Here is a 16,295-nt window from a genome sequence, read left to right as displayed (position 1 = left end):
TGACTCATTTGTTATAATGGACAACATGGCAAAGACTCAGCACAAGCCCACATTTCCGTAAGGTTAGGGAAAAAAATGTATAAAAAACTCCATAAATTTAAAAATTACCCATTGTTGACCTTTCTAACTAGTGTCCCCCAAAACATCCACCTTCAAGAGCTACTCTATGAAGATCTCAGGAGTAAAAAAGCTTTTAACAGCATGCTGTATTAACAGAGTATCGTTTAAGACCTTCAGAAGAAGGTTAAACATTTTTTTTTCAATGATGGTTAGTCCTTGAAGGGCTTTTATCCCAAGAATGACCTGTTCTGCAAACTCTAAGTACAGCAAGAAGAGTTTGAGCATCACCATTTCACTGATGCATCCTGAACTTTACGCTGGAAGGTCTACTTCCAGACAGAAGACTTAGCACATGCTCCTATTCAGCCATTAAAGTAAAAGTTTCCACCTGAACACCACATGCAGATTATGCCCCGTGGAATTCTCTGCACTCACAGCAGAACTGAGACCAACCTATTTCACACAGCCTGCTGTTACTCAAGTCACACATTTGTAACCCACAAAAACCAACCAAGCCCTTCTCTTGCCTGAAGGCTCAGTTAAATTAGAGTGCTGTCAGAGGGCTGCTAGAGGAGGCTGACAAATAAAGCAAAAGCCTACATAAAGAATGTCCCTGAAACTCCAACATAGCCATAAAGGAAGACTACTCGTTAGACTGGCATGTCTTTTGTCAGAACCGAGATCAGCTAACACAGATCTCTTCAAAGAGTACTAAAACCAGCTTCCAAAAAAAAATCAGCATTTGTTATGAAAACAGAACCTGTGCAAAATGCATTATTCTTTAATAAGAAAGCTAAAATAATAACCTAAATTAAAGAAATTGAGTAAATATATAGACAGTCATGCAAACCCCTCCTCTCAACCCAATGATGGGCTCAATACCAATCTGTTTTATTGGAAGAAGAAGAGGAACAACATGCTGGGGAGGTAAGACTCACACTGCCTTTCTGTATTTCTTTCTGAAGAAGCTGTTCAACTTAAATAAAAACAGGACTCCTTAGTAACTGTCTTTACTTTTCCCAGGTACCCTCCTGTTCGCTAGGAATTTTGAATTTATTTTTTTCCCTACACATTGCTTCATTTTAGTTACTCTTTTGGAACACAGGGTTCACATGATGCCTTTCAAAGAGCTTAGCCCAAATTCTTCCTAGCATGACCTACACATAAAAATGTGAGAATCTGTAAGAATCCTGAGTACCTTGTGTTCTGCTGGGAATGCCTCTGTTCTATCAAAACGATTAGCTGATCAAAGACATCAGTCTGGAAACATGCCCAGATTAAGTCCCTGGTACTGCCAGAATACTGATGTCACTTGGAATAAAGATTAAAAAAAATAAATTAAAAAATCACTCTATAACCTGGTGCAAACCCAGAGACAGCCAGCTGCGAAACAGTAAATCACTGTTCTGACCCCAAAAGGCTTTTCACCTCTGCAGCAGTATCTCGGGCACTGATAAAAAAAGAAAGTGATTCATTTCTGAACCAGCAGATACACAAAGACCACAATATAAACATTCACTTCCTGCATTTTCCTACTCCTGGGCCCTGACATTACACACCCTTTAAGATTACAACACAGTCAACCAATCACAATTTCCTTGGTTGCTCAGGAAAAGTCCAATTTTTACCAATTGTTAAGAGAGCAACTCCACCAAGATACTGGAAAGCCTCTAAGATTGCAGAAAAAGCTAAGACGGTGTTTGCTTACTCTCCTAAGAGAAGTCATTCCCTTCTTCAAAGACAGCACAAAAGAGAAACAGGCCCTACTATCCAAAAGGCAGCATCATTAAGGCTAGCCATGCTATTCTGCTTCGTACATGAAATAAAATTTCCTAAACAACAAAGCTTGTAAATTAAATTTCCTATCATCCCAAAATAATTTCCTCTCAGGTAAGGAAGAAATACATTACAGATAGGTATATGAAACTAACAGTAGTGTCCAGCTCAAACGGTTCATTAACACAGGGATGGGACCTGCTGTACCTCTGGATTTGTATCATGTCCTGATTGCAAATACTCAAAAAAGTACCATTCTCACACTGCAAAGCAGGCTTTAACTGACAAAGTCTGTCAAAAAACATCAGCCAAGAAGGATTTGCAATTACATTACAAATCTGAGACAAAAAAAAAATGTCCTAAGATGTGTCTGTAAGGGTCCTGGGTGCACCCACAAGTCTCAATTTCCTTGACCAGTCCCACAACAATCACCCCACAGTCAGTCACTTGCATATTACACTACCTTCCTCTGCACAAGTGCAAAATTTCTTTCTTACCAGTTTCACAAGAGCTCCTGCTTTATCGCAGGACAAGTCAGAAAAATCAGACTACACAAACTGCTTGCCTGATTTCTTTATTTGTAATAATAAGCAGAAGTTTAATTTCTGGATAATTTTACAGCACCCAGTCAAAGCCACATCTGGTTTGCTCTCATCAACTAATTCCTTAAAGAGGTGGTTTACAAACTGCATTTTCCCCATTCTTCTTAAGCTTATTTGTGCATTACATTACAAGCATCACCTGTTTACATTCAATGTCCAGTTATTTTTCAACAGTTGCACAGGAGAGTCTTTGTTTACTCAAATTCTTCCATAACACTAGGATTTTGTCTCCCTTGAGCAGCTTGGAAGCACTAATTCAACAACTAAGCTGCAAAGTAACACATTTTTTTTCTCTTTAATCACCTACTTTGGAGACAGCTTTTCTGATAAAATAAATGGGGTTTCCTCACAGGCCATTTGGATAATAATGCAGATTGCTTATCCTCCCTGGCTCACCCCAGGAGTCTCCCTGCCTCATGGTACTGTTCATTATCCACCTTTGTGATCTGACACCAGCAGTGCAATTCAGCACTGCTATGTGCTTGCTCTCAGTCCAGAGGATCTCTGCTGGCTTTCTGGATGTACAGACAGAAGGACACACACACACTGAGAGTCTCCAGAGTTATTCTGAAAGAATTCACAGATACCCTAGCAACAGTTTGCAGTCACCATGTGATTTTTACTTTTTTTTAACCTCTCCAGTTCACATGTTCATCCATTCTCATTAGTAAGTTGCCTTCTCCCACCTACCCTTACGAAGGCAGTCGTCCACAAGTAATAAAGTAAACAGAGTAAGTCTGGTATTTCTTCAGATGCTTTTCAACTGTGTTTTGGTTGCAACTTCCCTCCCCAGCTTAATGTGGATTAAAGAGCAGCTTTTCTCATTGCTTACAGAAGGAAAAAACAGGAATACAATGAAATTACTTCAAAGCCATATTAACTCAAAAACGCCCTTCAGGCTTCCAGTTTCAATACCAACTGTATTAACCTTTGATACCCAGCTCCATCTCATCTTCCAAGCTGCTGCTTTTTCCACAGCACAGTGTGAGCAGCTAAGCTTCTGAACACCCACTTTCTGATGCTGACAGTAACACAACTGGTATTCGACTACATTTATTGCAGGCTGTTTTCATACTGTTTATCAACCAGGTACGGAATTACCCTATTAATCTAGCACACTTCCCAGTATTTCAGACTGCAAGAAGAAGCATAGACATGGCTAGAAGAAGGGGGGAGCAAAACTGCAAACTAACATTTTCTGCAGGCCTAGAAGCAGGGAACAGAGGAGTGGCATCACCTGAACCTGTGGCATTTCAAAGACTATCATTAAAATATCAATTCCAAACCCATCAACCACAGGCGGAGAAAAATACCAAAGTACCAAAGATTTGATGTAAAGGTTTGAAGATTGTGACTTATAAAAATAAACTTCAGTAGTTACTCATTAAAGAAGGACCTAATGGTGGGAATTTCTGTATTAACATCCTTTCTGACAAGCAATGGAAATAGGGAGAATTAAAATGCCCTGTGAGTTCCCACTGTTATTACAAGTGGTACAGTGCCAGGGATACAAAACAACATAAAACAGATGACTGGTCTTTTTTTGGGAGTGGAAAACCTTCCACTCCCAAAATCTAATTGGGTTATCTCCCTCCTCCACTCTATATATGGCCTAGTTTTCTAGAAGCAGGATAGGGGAATTATTTTTGCAAAAGAAGAAAAACAGCACCATGACATAATCTTAATTTTGAAGTTTTGCAGGAATTAGAAGACATTTTCTCTCATAAATGATACAGCAAGCTTTACATAAGCATTCCAAAGGCAAATAGTCCGTGTTTCATTATACTCTTAACAGTTCATCTAATTGCATATCTAAGCACAGATATTTACAGTAGATAGCAAATGCTAACACTTCAACAGTTTATACACACTTGTTGTAATCCATATAATCTATTTAGCACTCTTTATCCACATATTTTAACTTTACTAGCTCATAAACAATATTTTTCAAGTATTTTCTTTTGCATAATACAGACATCTCGCAAATAAACATGCAAAACTTAAAAATTAATGCAGTAGTTCAGGAGAACAAATGATTCAAATTTGACAGCAGGACATTAAATAACTGATAAATGAACAAACAAGACATTATCTTTCAAAAAAAATCGTACGTATGATCCTTAGTCTTTCTTCATCCAGGAGAAAAAGAGAAGCAAGTGTGATTTCCATCTCAGGGTACAGAAAATGTGTTTTCTGTTTATCTATACTGAAAATACTTACATATTTCTTCAGAGTTTCTTACAGTACCACAACTGTCCTGCACCAGCAGGTGAATAAATGAACTTAGCTACCTCAGAGGTCTTTATAAAATGGCATTACCACACAATTTCAGGCATTGACCATGGGAATTCACTAAATATCAGGCAATCCCAGGCAAGTCACAAAGCCTGATATTTTCATGTTAAGTAAATGTAAAATCCTCACAGTCAAATGTGTTCATTGCCACAGTAAAGAACACAAACCAATTTTATTGGTGGCACTTCTGGAGTCCAGTTGAAATATCCAAGAACAATGGTGAATTCTTTCCATAACTTCTTTCAATGCAAGGCAAGAAACACTTGAAGACAGATAAGCAGGCAATACTTAGACTGCCTGAGGAATCTAGTGAAATCAGTCAGTGGCTTTTCCAATCCTAAACCACAGGGTGAGAGAGGAGGAGTCAGTTAAATAAGGTGTGTAGCTATTTACACTTCTACAAGAGAAATCTGCGACATGAGTACATTTGGTCAGGCAAGCAGCTATATACTGCCACTCAAAATCCTGGGACTTACATGTCTTACCCCGTTCAATTCACACTTAAACCCAAAAATTAAGATTGTTTTTAACTCCTCCCTCCCACTGCACTTCACATCAGATCCATGAAGAAGACTTAGTGGTTCTGTCATTCTCCCCAAAGTATCCATGTAGTAAGTAAAAACAGTGCTACCAGACACTAACAGGTAATGATAAACCAGTCACTGACTTATTCCTTGGAGTAACAACTCTGTAGATGCCTTGCTGTAAGTTTTCAGATTACATTTTAATGCTGTTATTGTAATGGCAATTGCCACATGTCAAGTCATGATGTGAAAAGGCATCTAGCCTGAGGATGATGACAGTGTTCAGTGCTCCAAAACACTCAAAGACTTGTCACAGTCATGGTGAGTTTGTGACAGATAAGTAATTACTGTTATTATTAAAATGAAGTTAAAAATTTGTATGAAATCTAGAAGAACTTTAACTTCTTTTACTTCTCTGCACAAAAAATGCTGGATACTCTTTCCAGGGTGTTTCAGCTCTCCCTCCTTCTCATATTGTTAACAGCACAAAAGTTATCGAGTCTTTCAAAAATTTAATCATACCCTATGTTTGAATGCATAAAAGACAGAATGCAAACAGAATGCATAAAAATTTTGCTATATAGAAAAAACATATTTAGTAACTCATAGGAACAAGTGTTCTGAGCAAATAAAGATATACTTCCTACTTCATGAACATGTAAGATCAAAGATGGGTTAATAGGCAGAAAGGAGAAATACTCTTACTCTCTTAAGTTTTTAATTTAATAATCCCCACCACCCACATCAGAAAAAAAAAGATTCAAAAAGTGCTATTCTCAACTGCATGGGGGCCTATAAGGTTTTTTCAATTCCTAAGCTTTCTACAACTGAATAACTGTTTAAACATGAAAAACACGGCTGAATTCTCTCTTCCTTGGGCAAACCTTAAAAAGAAATCAAACCCTCATATCCATCCTTCAGAGTCCTCATTGTCACCAGCAAACTGAGCCAGCAATAAAAAAACCAACAACCTAACAACATAGATGAAGTAAATCAGAAATACAAACACTCCAAACTATAAATGAAATATCAGTCAGGGCTTTAAAAAGTTTGGTGGGCGTGGAAATTGTGACTCTTGAAAGTGAGTAGTTACAATAATACCTGAAACATCCAGAAGGCCAATATGGGCTTTAATAAACCTCTGTTAATATAGCTAATTCAGTGAAAGACACAGAAAACAAGAATATTTTGCAACTGCCCTGATCTTCACACTTCTGTCATGAATAGTTTTCATTCTTGTAACATTGCACAAGGGACGCATTAGAAAAGTAACAATATTAACATAGACTCCAGATGCTCCTCTTTCCCATGAATGTACTGCTGGAGCGTTTAACGTTCTTCAAGCTCATACTTGCTAAAGTCACAACCCAAAATCAAGAAGACAAGCTTCAAACAATGGAAGAAGAATGTCTCTTCAGCCTACACACTCATTACCTGAGATTTATAACTCAGTGAAAACATGACTTTTTTTCTCCCATGAGTTTGATCCTGTTTGCACCAGGCAATAATGTTAGCCTTTATTTTGTACCACTGGCAACAAATGGGAGGGTGGTTCCTCACAATGGCAAAACTGCACTTTTGGAGAAAAATATAAACAAAACAAAAATAAGAAGGACCTTTGCCCTGCTGCTTGCAATGCCGTATTTTTACCCTCATTGAAAACAAGCAGCCAATACCTGGAATGTGGAGAGCAGAGCAGGCACACAACCATAGGGTGGTGGCTGCTACTATTCACAGGATGGCCCTTCTCAGGCTGTGCTCTCCCAGTTCTCCAGATGAAAACACCTCACAACATCCAGTGTGAGACATCAGCTAAAATGAAGCAGTACTCACACAGCTGGGAGATGCTACACTTGTAGAAAGGGAGAGTAATTCTTAGTGTTACCATTAAAGTTAGTTTTAGCTAAATGAGAGGGTGTTTTAACATTTCCTGGATTTTATGCAAAACTGTATTAACTTGCAGAAAACTGACAGCCCCTGCTTATTCAATTTCACCCACTTGTCTTCTGCAGGCTGAACAGTGGAGAACAGTGAAGGTATCATTTCAGCTGAAATTTACACCCAGAAAACACTAATGCTTGTTCACTAATATACCGATGTTAGTTGTGATCACACGCACCACAGGTAAGAGACGAGACTTTAGAAGGCTATTTTCACTGCTGTGAATTACACTGCTATAAAAGCCTGAGAAACAGCACATTGGGCAAATTCTAAAGCTTTACATGCTCCACTAAACCCTTTTCCAAAGCAGAAGCCCTATGGCTGTACACCAGCATCTGACTGTGAAGCCTCAAGTCCCAGTCGATCTCTGGACTCTGAGTAGACCTGTCATCCCCCAAGCACAGCCTTCCACCTATTTTTCCCTTTGCAAAGTAAGAACCTAAAAACCCCTAAAAGGAGCCTTTCAAGTGCTAGCCTAAAACTAGGGAAATTTAAGGTACTGCACTGTTGCTGTTGAACACTTCTCTGCAATACATGCAGAGTGATACAGAAGGCCTAAAAAAAGAATGCTACAAGCAGTCAGAAAGCTGGCTATGAGCACTGCACGCTTCTTTTTCACATCTAGCTGGGTTGGTTTTGGCAGAACTACCAGTAACACCACAAGATTCCAGCAAGGGAAAGAGAACAGACCAAAAGCAGTCCTGGAATGCTACATGGCCAACTTAGGTTCATCCCATTCTGCTTGGAGTTCACAGCAAAGCTGTTTCCAACATAGGCATCCTTGGCATTAAAGTAAAAGTAAAAATGCTGAACACAGGGAGTTCTGCACAAGCATACAAGCTGCCTTTTTATTATTACTTATAAATTTATTTTCTTTCTTTTTGCACGTAGTACCTCTGAGGACATACCCTTGATTGAAAAACATGTTTCATTAAAATTTGTCAAGAGTTTTTAAAATCCCCCCACCTTCCAAAGGGGACTTCTGCACCTGCTCAGAGCTGCTTATAGAATCAAAGAGTTTTTTTATTTGTGTTTCAGAGGCTTCCAAAAAAAGAGCTTCACCGGCCATGCCCTCCCTTCCTTCCTCCTCCTCCACCACACAACATGTGCACCCTGGTTCAGGCTGCAGCAGGTGAAGCAGGATAAGAGCTTTCTCTGGAAGTGCTCTTCCAAATGGGATCTGCTAGGACAAACAAGCTTGGTGCTCTCCCGTTTTACTTCGCACGTGTTTTCCTACTACAGCTCAAAGCAACTAAAATGTTGAGCTGCAATTCCTCACCTCTTTGAGTACAGCTACATTCCCACGCCGAGGTCCCCACGAGTAAGAGACCAATCTCTACTCTGGACCGGTAGCCGTAAAGTTTGTGCCAACACCGCCAGCCCTCGCTCCGTGAGCCCCCAAGCCCCTGCGGAGCAGGTGTGCGGTGAGAGCAGCCAGGATGCTGCCCAGCCATCCCTTAGGCAGCCATGCGGGACAGAAAGCACCTCACTGCTGCAGCGCACAGCCTCACGCCCGAGCCCAGCACGCCTCGCCGGGATGAGCAATCCCTGCCCGCGACCCGTTATTCAAACGGGGAAGCACAACAAAGCCTGGGAGCAGCCCTGCACCGGCAGCGGGGCTGCCTGGGCCAGGAAGCAGAACACGCTCCCGTCCTTCCCGCAGCTACCGAGGGAACCCAACACGTGCTCGGGGGGGCGACGGGGCCGCGCTCGGCGCCGCCCGCCCGGCTGAGCGCTGCCGTGCCCGAGACAGGCAGGCCCCCGGGTGCGCCGTGCCCAGACCGCAGCCGGGGATTATCGCGGCCGCCGGGTTCACCTCAGGGGACCTCAGCCCACCTGCGGGCCGGGGCTGCCCCGGCCGCCAGCGCTGACAGCCGGGCCCGCGGGGGCGGGCGGCAGGTCGCGCCTGCACAGTCACTGCCGGCAGCCGACGGCGCAGCGGGGCAGCGCCGGCCGCCGCTTCCCTTCCCCGCTCGCTGCCTCCCGCCCGCCGCCGCCGCGCCCGGACGCTCCGGGAGCCGCCCTCGAGCGCGAGCCGGGCGCCTTTAGCCGGGGCTCGGCACTGCTGAGCGGCCGGGCGAGGTGAAGCCAGCGGCGCTGTGCCCGGCGCCTTCCTCGCCGGCGGGCAGCCCGGCGCCGCGCCTCCGGCGCTGCCCTTCCCCCTGCCCTCGCCCGGCCGCTCACCAGAAAAAGAGCCGGGAGCAGAGGTTGGCATCCTGCAGCGGGTTAGGCTTCTCCTCGCGGGGCACCGGCTCCATGCCGCCCGCCATGCCGCCCCGACCCGCCCGGCGTGCGGCGAGGGCGCAGGACCACGCGCGACTCCCGCGGCTGGCAGGCTCTGCCGCCGGCCCGCGCTGTTTCCGGGAGAGCCGGCACCCCCGCCTCGGCCTCCTCCTCCTCCTCCTCCTCCCCCTCCTCCTCCTCCTCCCGGCGGCCGCCGCAAGACGCCTCCTGCCGGCCCGGCTTCCCCGCGGAGCCCGAGCGGTGCCGGGCAGCGCCGGGAGCCGATCGCTGGGGCTGGCTCAGTGCGGACCGAGCCTCCGCCGGGGGGCTCTGCTCCGCTCGCCCCGGTTTCCCGCCTTTGTGTGCCCCTTGCTGATGGAAAGCATCTCCTCGGTGCACGCAGCGCCAAGCGAGGTGCCCACCCGGCTTTTTTGGACAGAAAAATCCGCCGCGAGTCAGGGTCAAGTCAGGCTTAGCGGGACCAAACGCCGCCAGAAACGCTTGCGGTCAGCGCTCATTCACAGATGTTGCATATTCTTCTATTGGAAATCGAAAACCAAACCAAAAGAACAATGTTTAGGAGAGGTTGGCGATACATAATAAAGGAGCGCATGAATTTCAGGATGTGGTGCATCACTGAAATTGGCAGTTCTCAAAGTTTCAGCAAGTGATCATCAAACTCCTCTCCAGTCATGTCATCCATGGCCTGCCAAAGGGACCCTGATGAAAAGGAGTAGTGAAAACTGCAAGGAAAACAGAAAATACAGGACATGTACTTGAAGTAACCAAAGAGCTGTTAATCTCTATGGCAGAATGATTCCCTGCCATGCTGTTATTTCTCTGCAGTCTCTCAAATCCAGGATGGACAAGGTTGCAAGAGACCTCTGGAGGTCAGCTGGTCCAACCCCTGCTGCTTAAGTGCATGCCAGGAAGCTCCTGACTGTCTCCAAGGACGGAGACTCCAGAGCCTCTCTGGGCAACCTATGCTAGTGCTCAGTCACCCCCACAATGAAAAAGTGTTTCCTGGTGTTCCTGTGGAACCTGCTGTGTTTCAGCTTGTGCCCATTGCTTCTGGTCCTGTCACTGGGCACTACAGAGCAGAACCTGGCTCATCAGTGTACACACTAATGAGACCCCTTTGAGCCTTGTCTTTTCCAGGCTGAACAGCCTGGTCTTCTCCAGTCCATCTCAGCCTGAGCAGCTCTCTCAGCCTTTCCTCACAGGAGTGGTAACTAGAGTCCCTTCATCATCCTTGTGACCTTTCACTGCAGTCTCTCCAGTATGTCCATGTTCCTCTTGGACTGGGGAGCCCAGAACTAAATCCAGAGGTGGCCTCACTTCTGAGTAGAAAGATCACCTCCCTCGACCTGCTGGTAAAATACTCATTCTAATGCCTCTGAGTGTATCATTAGTCTTCTTTGCCACAAGGACACTTTGCTGGCTTAGTTCAACTTGGTGTCCACCTGGACCCCAAGCTGGGGTGGTCCCCAGCCCATACTGATGCCTGGGATTGTTTCTCCCTGGGTGCAGGACTTTGTTCTTCCATTTTTTGAACTTTATGAGGTTCCTGTCAGCCCATTTCTCCAGCCTGTTGAGGTCCCTCTGGATGGCAGCACAAGTCTGTGGAGTGTTATCAGGCACTGATCAGCCACTCCTCCCAGTTATGTGTCACCATCCCTGGTGGTCTTTAAGGAAAGACTGGATGTGGCACTTGATGCCGCTCCTAGTTGACAAAGTAGTGTTAGGCCATAGGTTGGACTCAATGATCTCTGAGGTCTTTTCCAGCTTAATGGATCTGTGATTCTGTGATCATCAGTGAACTTGCTGGGGCAGCCCTCTGCTTCATACAGATCATTTATGAAGGTGTCAGATAGTTTTGGACCTAATGTTAACACCTGATGTACACTGCTAGTTACTGACTTCCAACTAGATTTTGAGCAACTAATCACAACCCTGATCTCCTAGACTCCTTCCCACTCTGAGCCAGCCACAAAACAAACACCATTCTTATGTTCTGTGTATTCATTTCATGTCCCCAGGAGCAACCAACCCTATCTCTTCCTGCTTAAATGTATTGACAGTGAAACTATTGACAGGGGTGGTGTCTGACTTTAATTATACACATCAGAGTTAACATGTTGTTGAGATAAGAGAGGGTTGGGGCTACACTACATTATTGAATAAATAGCATCAGTTCATGCTTGAAGGAATGTCATAACCTTATGTCAGACAAATCCAGCTTGAGCTTGCTGTCAATGGGCACTGATGGGGCTGGAAACAGCCTGCACTGCTTGTGCATAGGTGGTGTGCGGCAGAATTTCATGAACAGGAAGTAGTACACCGGTCAACAGCTTTCTCTAGATCCTCACAGATAAAAACAAGGGGAAAAAACTTGTGGAAATGATGCAGTGGTTTGAAAGGGCAGACTTTAACAAAATAGACCCTATATATTCCAGAATCTGGATAATAAATTTGAAGAACCTCCCAAAATTGGTGAAGAAAAGCTCTTTCCATCAGTAAAATCTGACAGGTTTAGATTTCTGTGAGACAAATTTTTCTAACTAGATACTTGTGAGTGAATTAAAAGGTATGGCAGCATAGTGCAAGTCCCAAAATGTCAGTAAATATTGGGTCAGGAAGAGGGAGAAAGGAAAATGTAAATCTTAAGGCTGACTTCAACTTTGTGAAGTAGTTGCGCAATGAAAGATTACCCAAACATTTCTTAGTTTGGGGAAGGAACTAGTAGGCTATTCATGAACAAGTAATTTATTTTCAGAATGCAGGTACAAGTATTAAAGCAAAATATTAAAATAACTTTTTTCCAGTATTATTGTGATGATGGGAAAAGGACAAAAAGCAATTCTCAAGAAATAAATTTTTTATTTGCCATCATTAGGAATGCTGACACCACTTAATTTTGAAATACATGTTAATGTTTACTCCTAAGTCCAAAACAAAACACTTCCCAAAAAGTTTTGGAGAAGAAAAAACTAAAATGGAAAGGGAAAATAACATTTAATAAAATAAATCCTGAAAGCCAGATTAATCTGTAATTCTATCTGCTGAGTGTGCAATTAGAAGCTAATGCAGTAATAAAAAAGTGTGAAACAATTGGGCTGAGAAATGCTCACAAAAACCTGAGACGGCCCATGGAGAGGAAAGGGAAGGGAAAAGAGCACAATAATTAATTTAATAATCCTCTTTCTATTTTAGAAGTCAGAAAAAGTAACTGCCAATTTATGCACTGGACAACTGAACATTTTGCCATGGCAACACTATTTTCATGTGGAGAGAACAAGATATGTAACAAACTAATCAAAGTGTGACTTAGTAAATCTAAATTATCATAGTCATATGGATGATGATCTAGCAAAGCCAACTATTCAAATAGGGCAATAGCCACATTAAGGCAGTGACAACTGAGTTAAACTTGTTATGCATATACATTGTTCTGGGGAAATAAATTCAGCTCACAGGGGATATCACAAATGTGCAAACACATGAGAATCACTATTCATTCAGTGCACAAGAAAGACAGTAATCACTAAGTAAGCATTTTATCATGTGTGACCTTATGCCTTCTTTACTGTCATTTCACTTTGAATACAGTCAGACTAATAAGTATCTCCATCTGCATTTTTGGGGCACTTACCATTAGGGAGTTAATAGACATCCACTTCTCTCAAAACGCTTAGAGGATTACTGGGCAGTTTCCACTGGTATCCAGATGGCAAATAAAACATGGATCTTGAGGTGAAATGTAGGCACTGATGCCTGTTATGCAAAAGGAACCTAAAGCTTTGTCTTTTGGAGGATGTAGCACTATAACCTTTCCCTTTCAAGCAAGCAGCCATTGATTTCAGGGCTGAAGAGATTTTTCCTTATCATACCCCAGGGCCTTGAGATGAGCACCTAGAAAACCAAGAAGTTGTGGATCAGTGTTTGAAGTCTGTATAAAAGATTTGCTGAGCACTACATGGTATTTTTGAGGCACTATTAGGGACAGAATCAAATTCAAAGCTGTTTGAAAGATGTTGGAGGGATTAGTGTTCCAAAGGCAAGCTATGATAGCAGAATGAGAAGGCTTTGCAGCCATGCATTGTTTGAGTTTAACGTTTTGACTGAAGCCAGGCAGCAGGGCAGACCACATGCCTGCCTGACATCCCAAACAGGCGGTGTTGTATCCCACTACGCTGCTGGCAGGAGAGCAGGCTGTCCCATTGGCTGGCAGCCCAGCTTGTCACTACCCAGTGGCCTGACTCATCATCTGGCTGATGTATCCACTGGGAATGGTGCTTGTGCTTCTGCAGTACAGACATTGGCCGGTTCTCCTCCAGCTGCAGAGCAGAAATGGCAGTACTGCAGAACAAGGCTCTAATTCTGCTATTTCAGCCTGATCATCAGCATGTAATGTCAGCAGTCTTCCTTGGATGCCTTTCCTGTTTCTTCTTGTTGCCCCACTAGCCATTTCTATTTTCCCTGTATCTTCTTCTAAATCCCCATATTAATCTTCTACATGCCATAGTTTCTTATTTGTGCTAATTTTGCTAATTAATTCTCCTTAAATTCTGGTGCAAATCAGTTGCCTACACATAGGTGCCCACTTACATTTGAGACACTGGTAGGATATTCCATGCAGCCACAAGTTACCACTCCAGAAGTTTTCAGCCTTCCTTTAATGGTGCTTTACCTGCCTATCCCATGGTGATGTCTCTGATGCCTCATAGATGACTGTAGTTGCAAATATCCTTATTTAATGTACACAAAACTGAGTTAAAGTAATTTCTCTATAGCAAATAGTTTCTATTGATTATCTGCTAAGATAAGATTCAAACCAGTTACTTTCTATTAAATTGAACATTTGATGCAGTAGAAAAGTATCAGAAAAAGTTGTACTAAAGTTAAACTTGTCTCACCTACCGGCTGTTCAGTTGCCCCTAACAATTTAATCTCTCATACTTCATGCACTTGGAGACTGGTATTTTTGTAAGATGATTTGAATGAGGTTGCAGCAGGCCTTCAGCAGCAGCTCCCTGTGCTATTAGTGAAAACACAGACTTAGGTATTTACAATATTGCTGTCCTGAGCTACATAGCCCTCTCTTCTCCATTAGCAGCTAAGAGCTCATTTCACTGATCAACTCTCACCAGGTAACAGACATTAATCTTCCTGCTTCTATTCATTACATTTTTAAGTCTTCTATTTTTGAACCACATTTATAATATTGATAATACAGTTTCTGAAGAGCAAAGTCTTTCTTTACATTCTCCATAACATTATATGTTACAGCAAATCTTGCCCTTTATTTGCCTCCTTCCTATACTGATCTCTCGGATTTCTAGCTTAATACTAATGCACACAGCCAGGGATAATCCCCAAGCAACAGTGAATTACAGTAACAAAAAAATTAAATTCTAGTAGTTCCAGGGGAAAGGTGAGTCAGCAAACAAAAAACAACCTACTGCAATTATTGTGCAGACTGTGACTGATGGCCTAGGGAAATGAAGACTGACTTTTAAAATCCCTGACTTTTGAAAATGAGATTGCTTCTGCAAGGAGCAGGGAGCTGGACACAGTTATCTTGTGGGTTCCTTCCAACTTGAGATATTCTATGATTCAATGATTCTGTAATCTCTGTCATGATGTTTGCTCAGCATGGGCAACCTGGTCTGAGGCAGGGAGTGGATTGGCTGACCTTCTGACTTCTGTGCTTTCTGTGAATGCCAGTGTCTGTGGACTCACTTGACTGGGCAAGATTGCCAGGGTGTTACATGACATCCAGAAAATGGAGGGAAGACTCCTTTTTAAAACCTCATCTCAGCCTGGAGGTGAATGGTTCAATTCAGTTCATGTAGATCTGATTCCAGTGATACTGTGATCTTTCTATATGGATGAGGATCTTATGCCTAAGAGTTTTGTCTTGATTTTCTAAAGAAAAATTTGGGACACAGAACACTTATAAAACATAGAATTCAAATGGCTTTGATAAGAAAGCTCTATTTTCAAAAATGACTATGAAGACATGTGACAAACTACCAGCAACCAACATTCTTTGACCTGGGTAACATCTGTGCTTCTTTCAATGCTTTTCTTGATTACAGCATCCTTTTGCATTTTCCATGTTTATTTATATAAATGCATTTTCCATTTCATGTTCTCTTTGATTTGTTGTTAATCTGAATGGGCAAAAGAGAGAGGAGAGATGTCAGAAGTGGAAGCATGGGCGTTCTCCTTTATCTTAAGAAGGAAAAGGCAAATAGTGAGCACTCACAAATTTATAAGCCACAGAGCACATCAATCAGCAGCTCCACCATTACAGCCCAGATATTGCTGGTTTTTCTTGAAGCCACTCTACTTACATGCTAAAATCAGAAAAAAGACATTGTACAGATGGTCAAACAAAACAAAAGTGTCTTTACAGAAGAATTCTTTTCCCTCCTAGCAATAGCATGAGTAAGCAACAAGCTCCAGAGGGAGAGACACATAGGTCTCTTTTCAGAATGAAACATCACTGTCAAGATCATCTGGATCTTAGTTGTATTTCATTTGTCACTGCCAGAGACAGAACATAACACAGAAAAACATCATAAATTTCTTTTTTCTTTTTGTAACACAGAGTCACAGAAAACCTTACTTAAATTGAGTGGCAATTTTCCCTATTAAATTGTGTGGCTTTTTCCCTATTGGGGGTTACCAACTATGATGGGATTTTGGACATGATTAAAGTAACTTCTCTTGTTATAAGGCAAGACTTCTGACCTCACAATAGAAACTGCATATGTTGTCAGTAGAGATCCTCAGTCTATACACTTTCTTCAAATATGAATGAACCTAAAAGATATGATAACTGTTTTTTCACCTTTTCTGAGATGCC

At 42.7% G+C, this 16,295-nt stretch overlaps 1 protein-coding gene across 3 annotated transcripts in view; it reads right to left on the bottom strand.

Moving 5' to 3' along the window:
• Window positions 1-9,541, bottom strand: part of ABCC4 (ATP binding cassette subfamily C member 4) — a 140,038-nt gene extending 130,497 nt beyond the window's left edge. For all 3 annotated transcript variants that reach the window (XM_030952050.1, XM_030952059.1, XM_030952069.1), the window contains exon 1: window positions 9,383-9,541. In XM_030952050.1, coding sequence (XP_030807910.1) covers window positions 9,383-9,468 — 86 coding nt within the window. In that variant the 5' untranslated portion in view covers window positions 9,469-9,541. The remainder of the gene's footprint in view (window positions 1-9,382) is intronic.
• Between the last annotated feature and the right edge of the window lie 6,754 nt (window positions 9,542-16,295).

Source organism: Camarhynchus parvulus, chromosome 1, assembly GCF_901933205.1.
Source record: "Camarhynchus parvulus chromosome 1, STF_HiC, whole genome shotgun sequence".
NCBI lineage: Eukaryota > Metazoa > Chordata > Aves > Passeriformes > Thraupidae > Camarhynchus > Camarhynchus parvulus.
The sequence above is the reverse complement of the archived record's forward strand: the minus strand, read 5'-3'. Positions and strand labels throughout refer to the sequence as shown.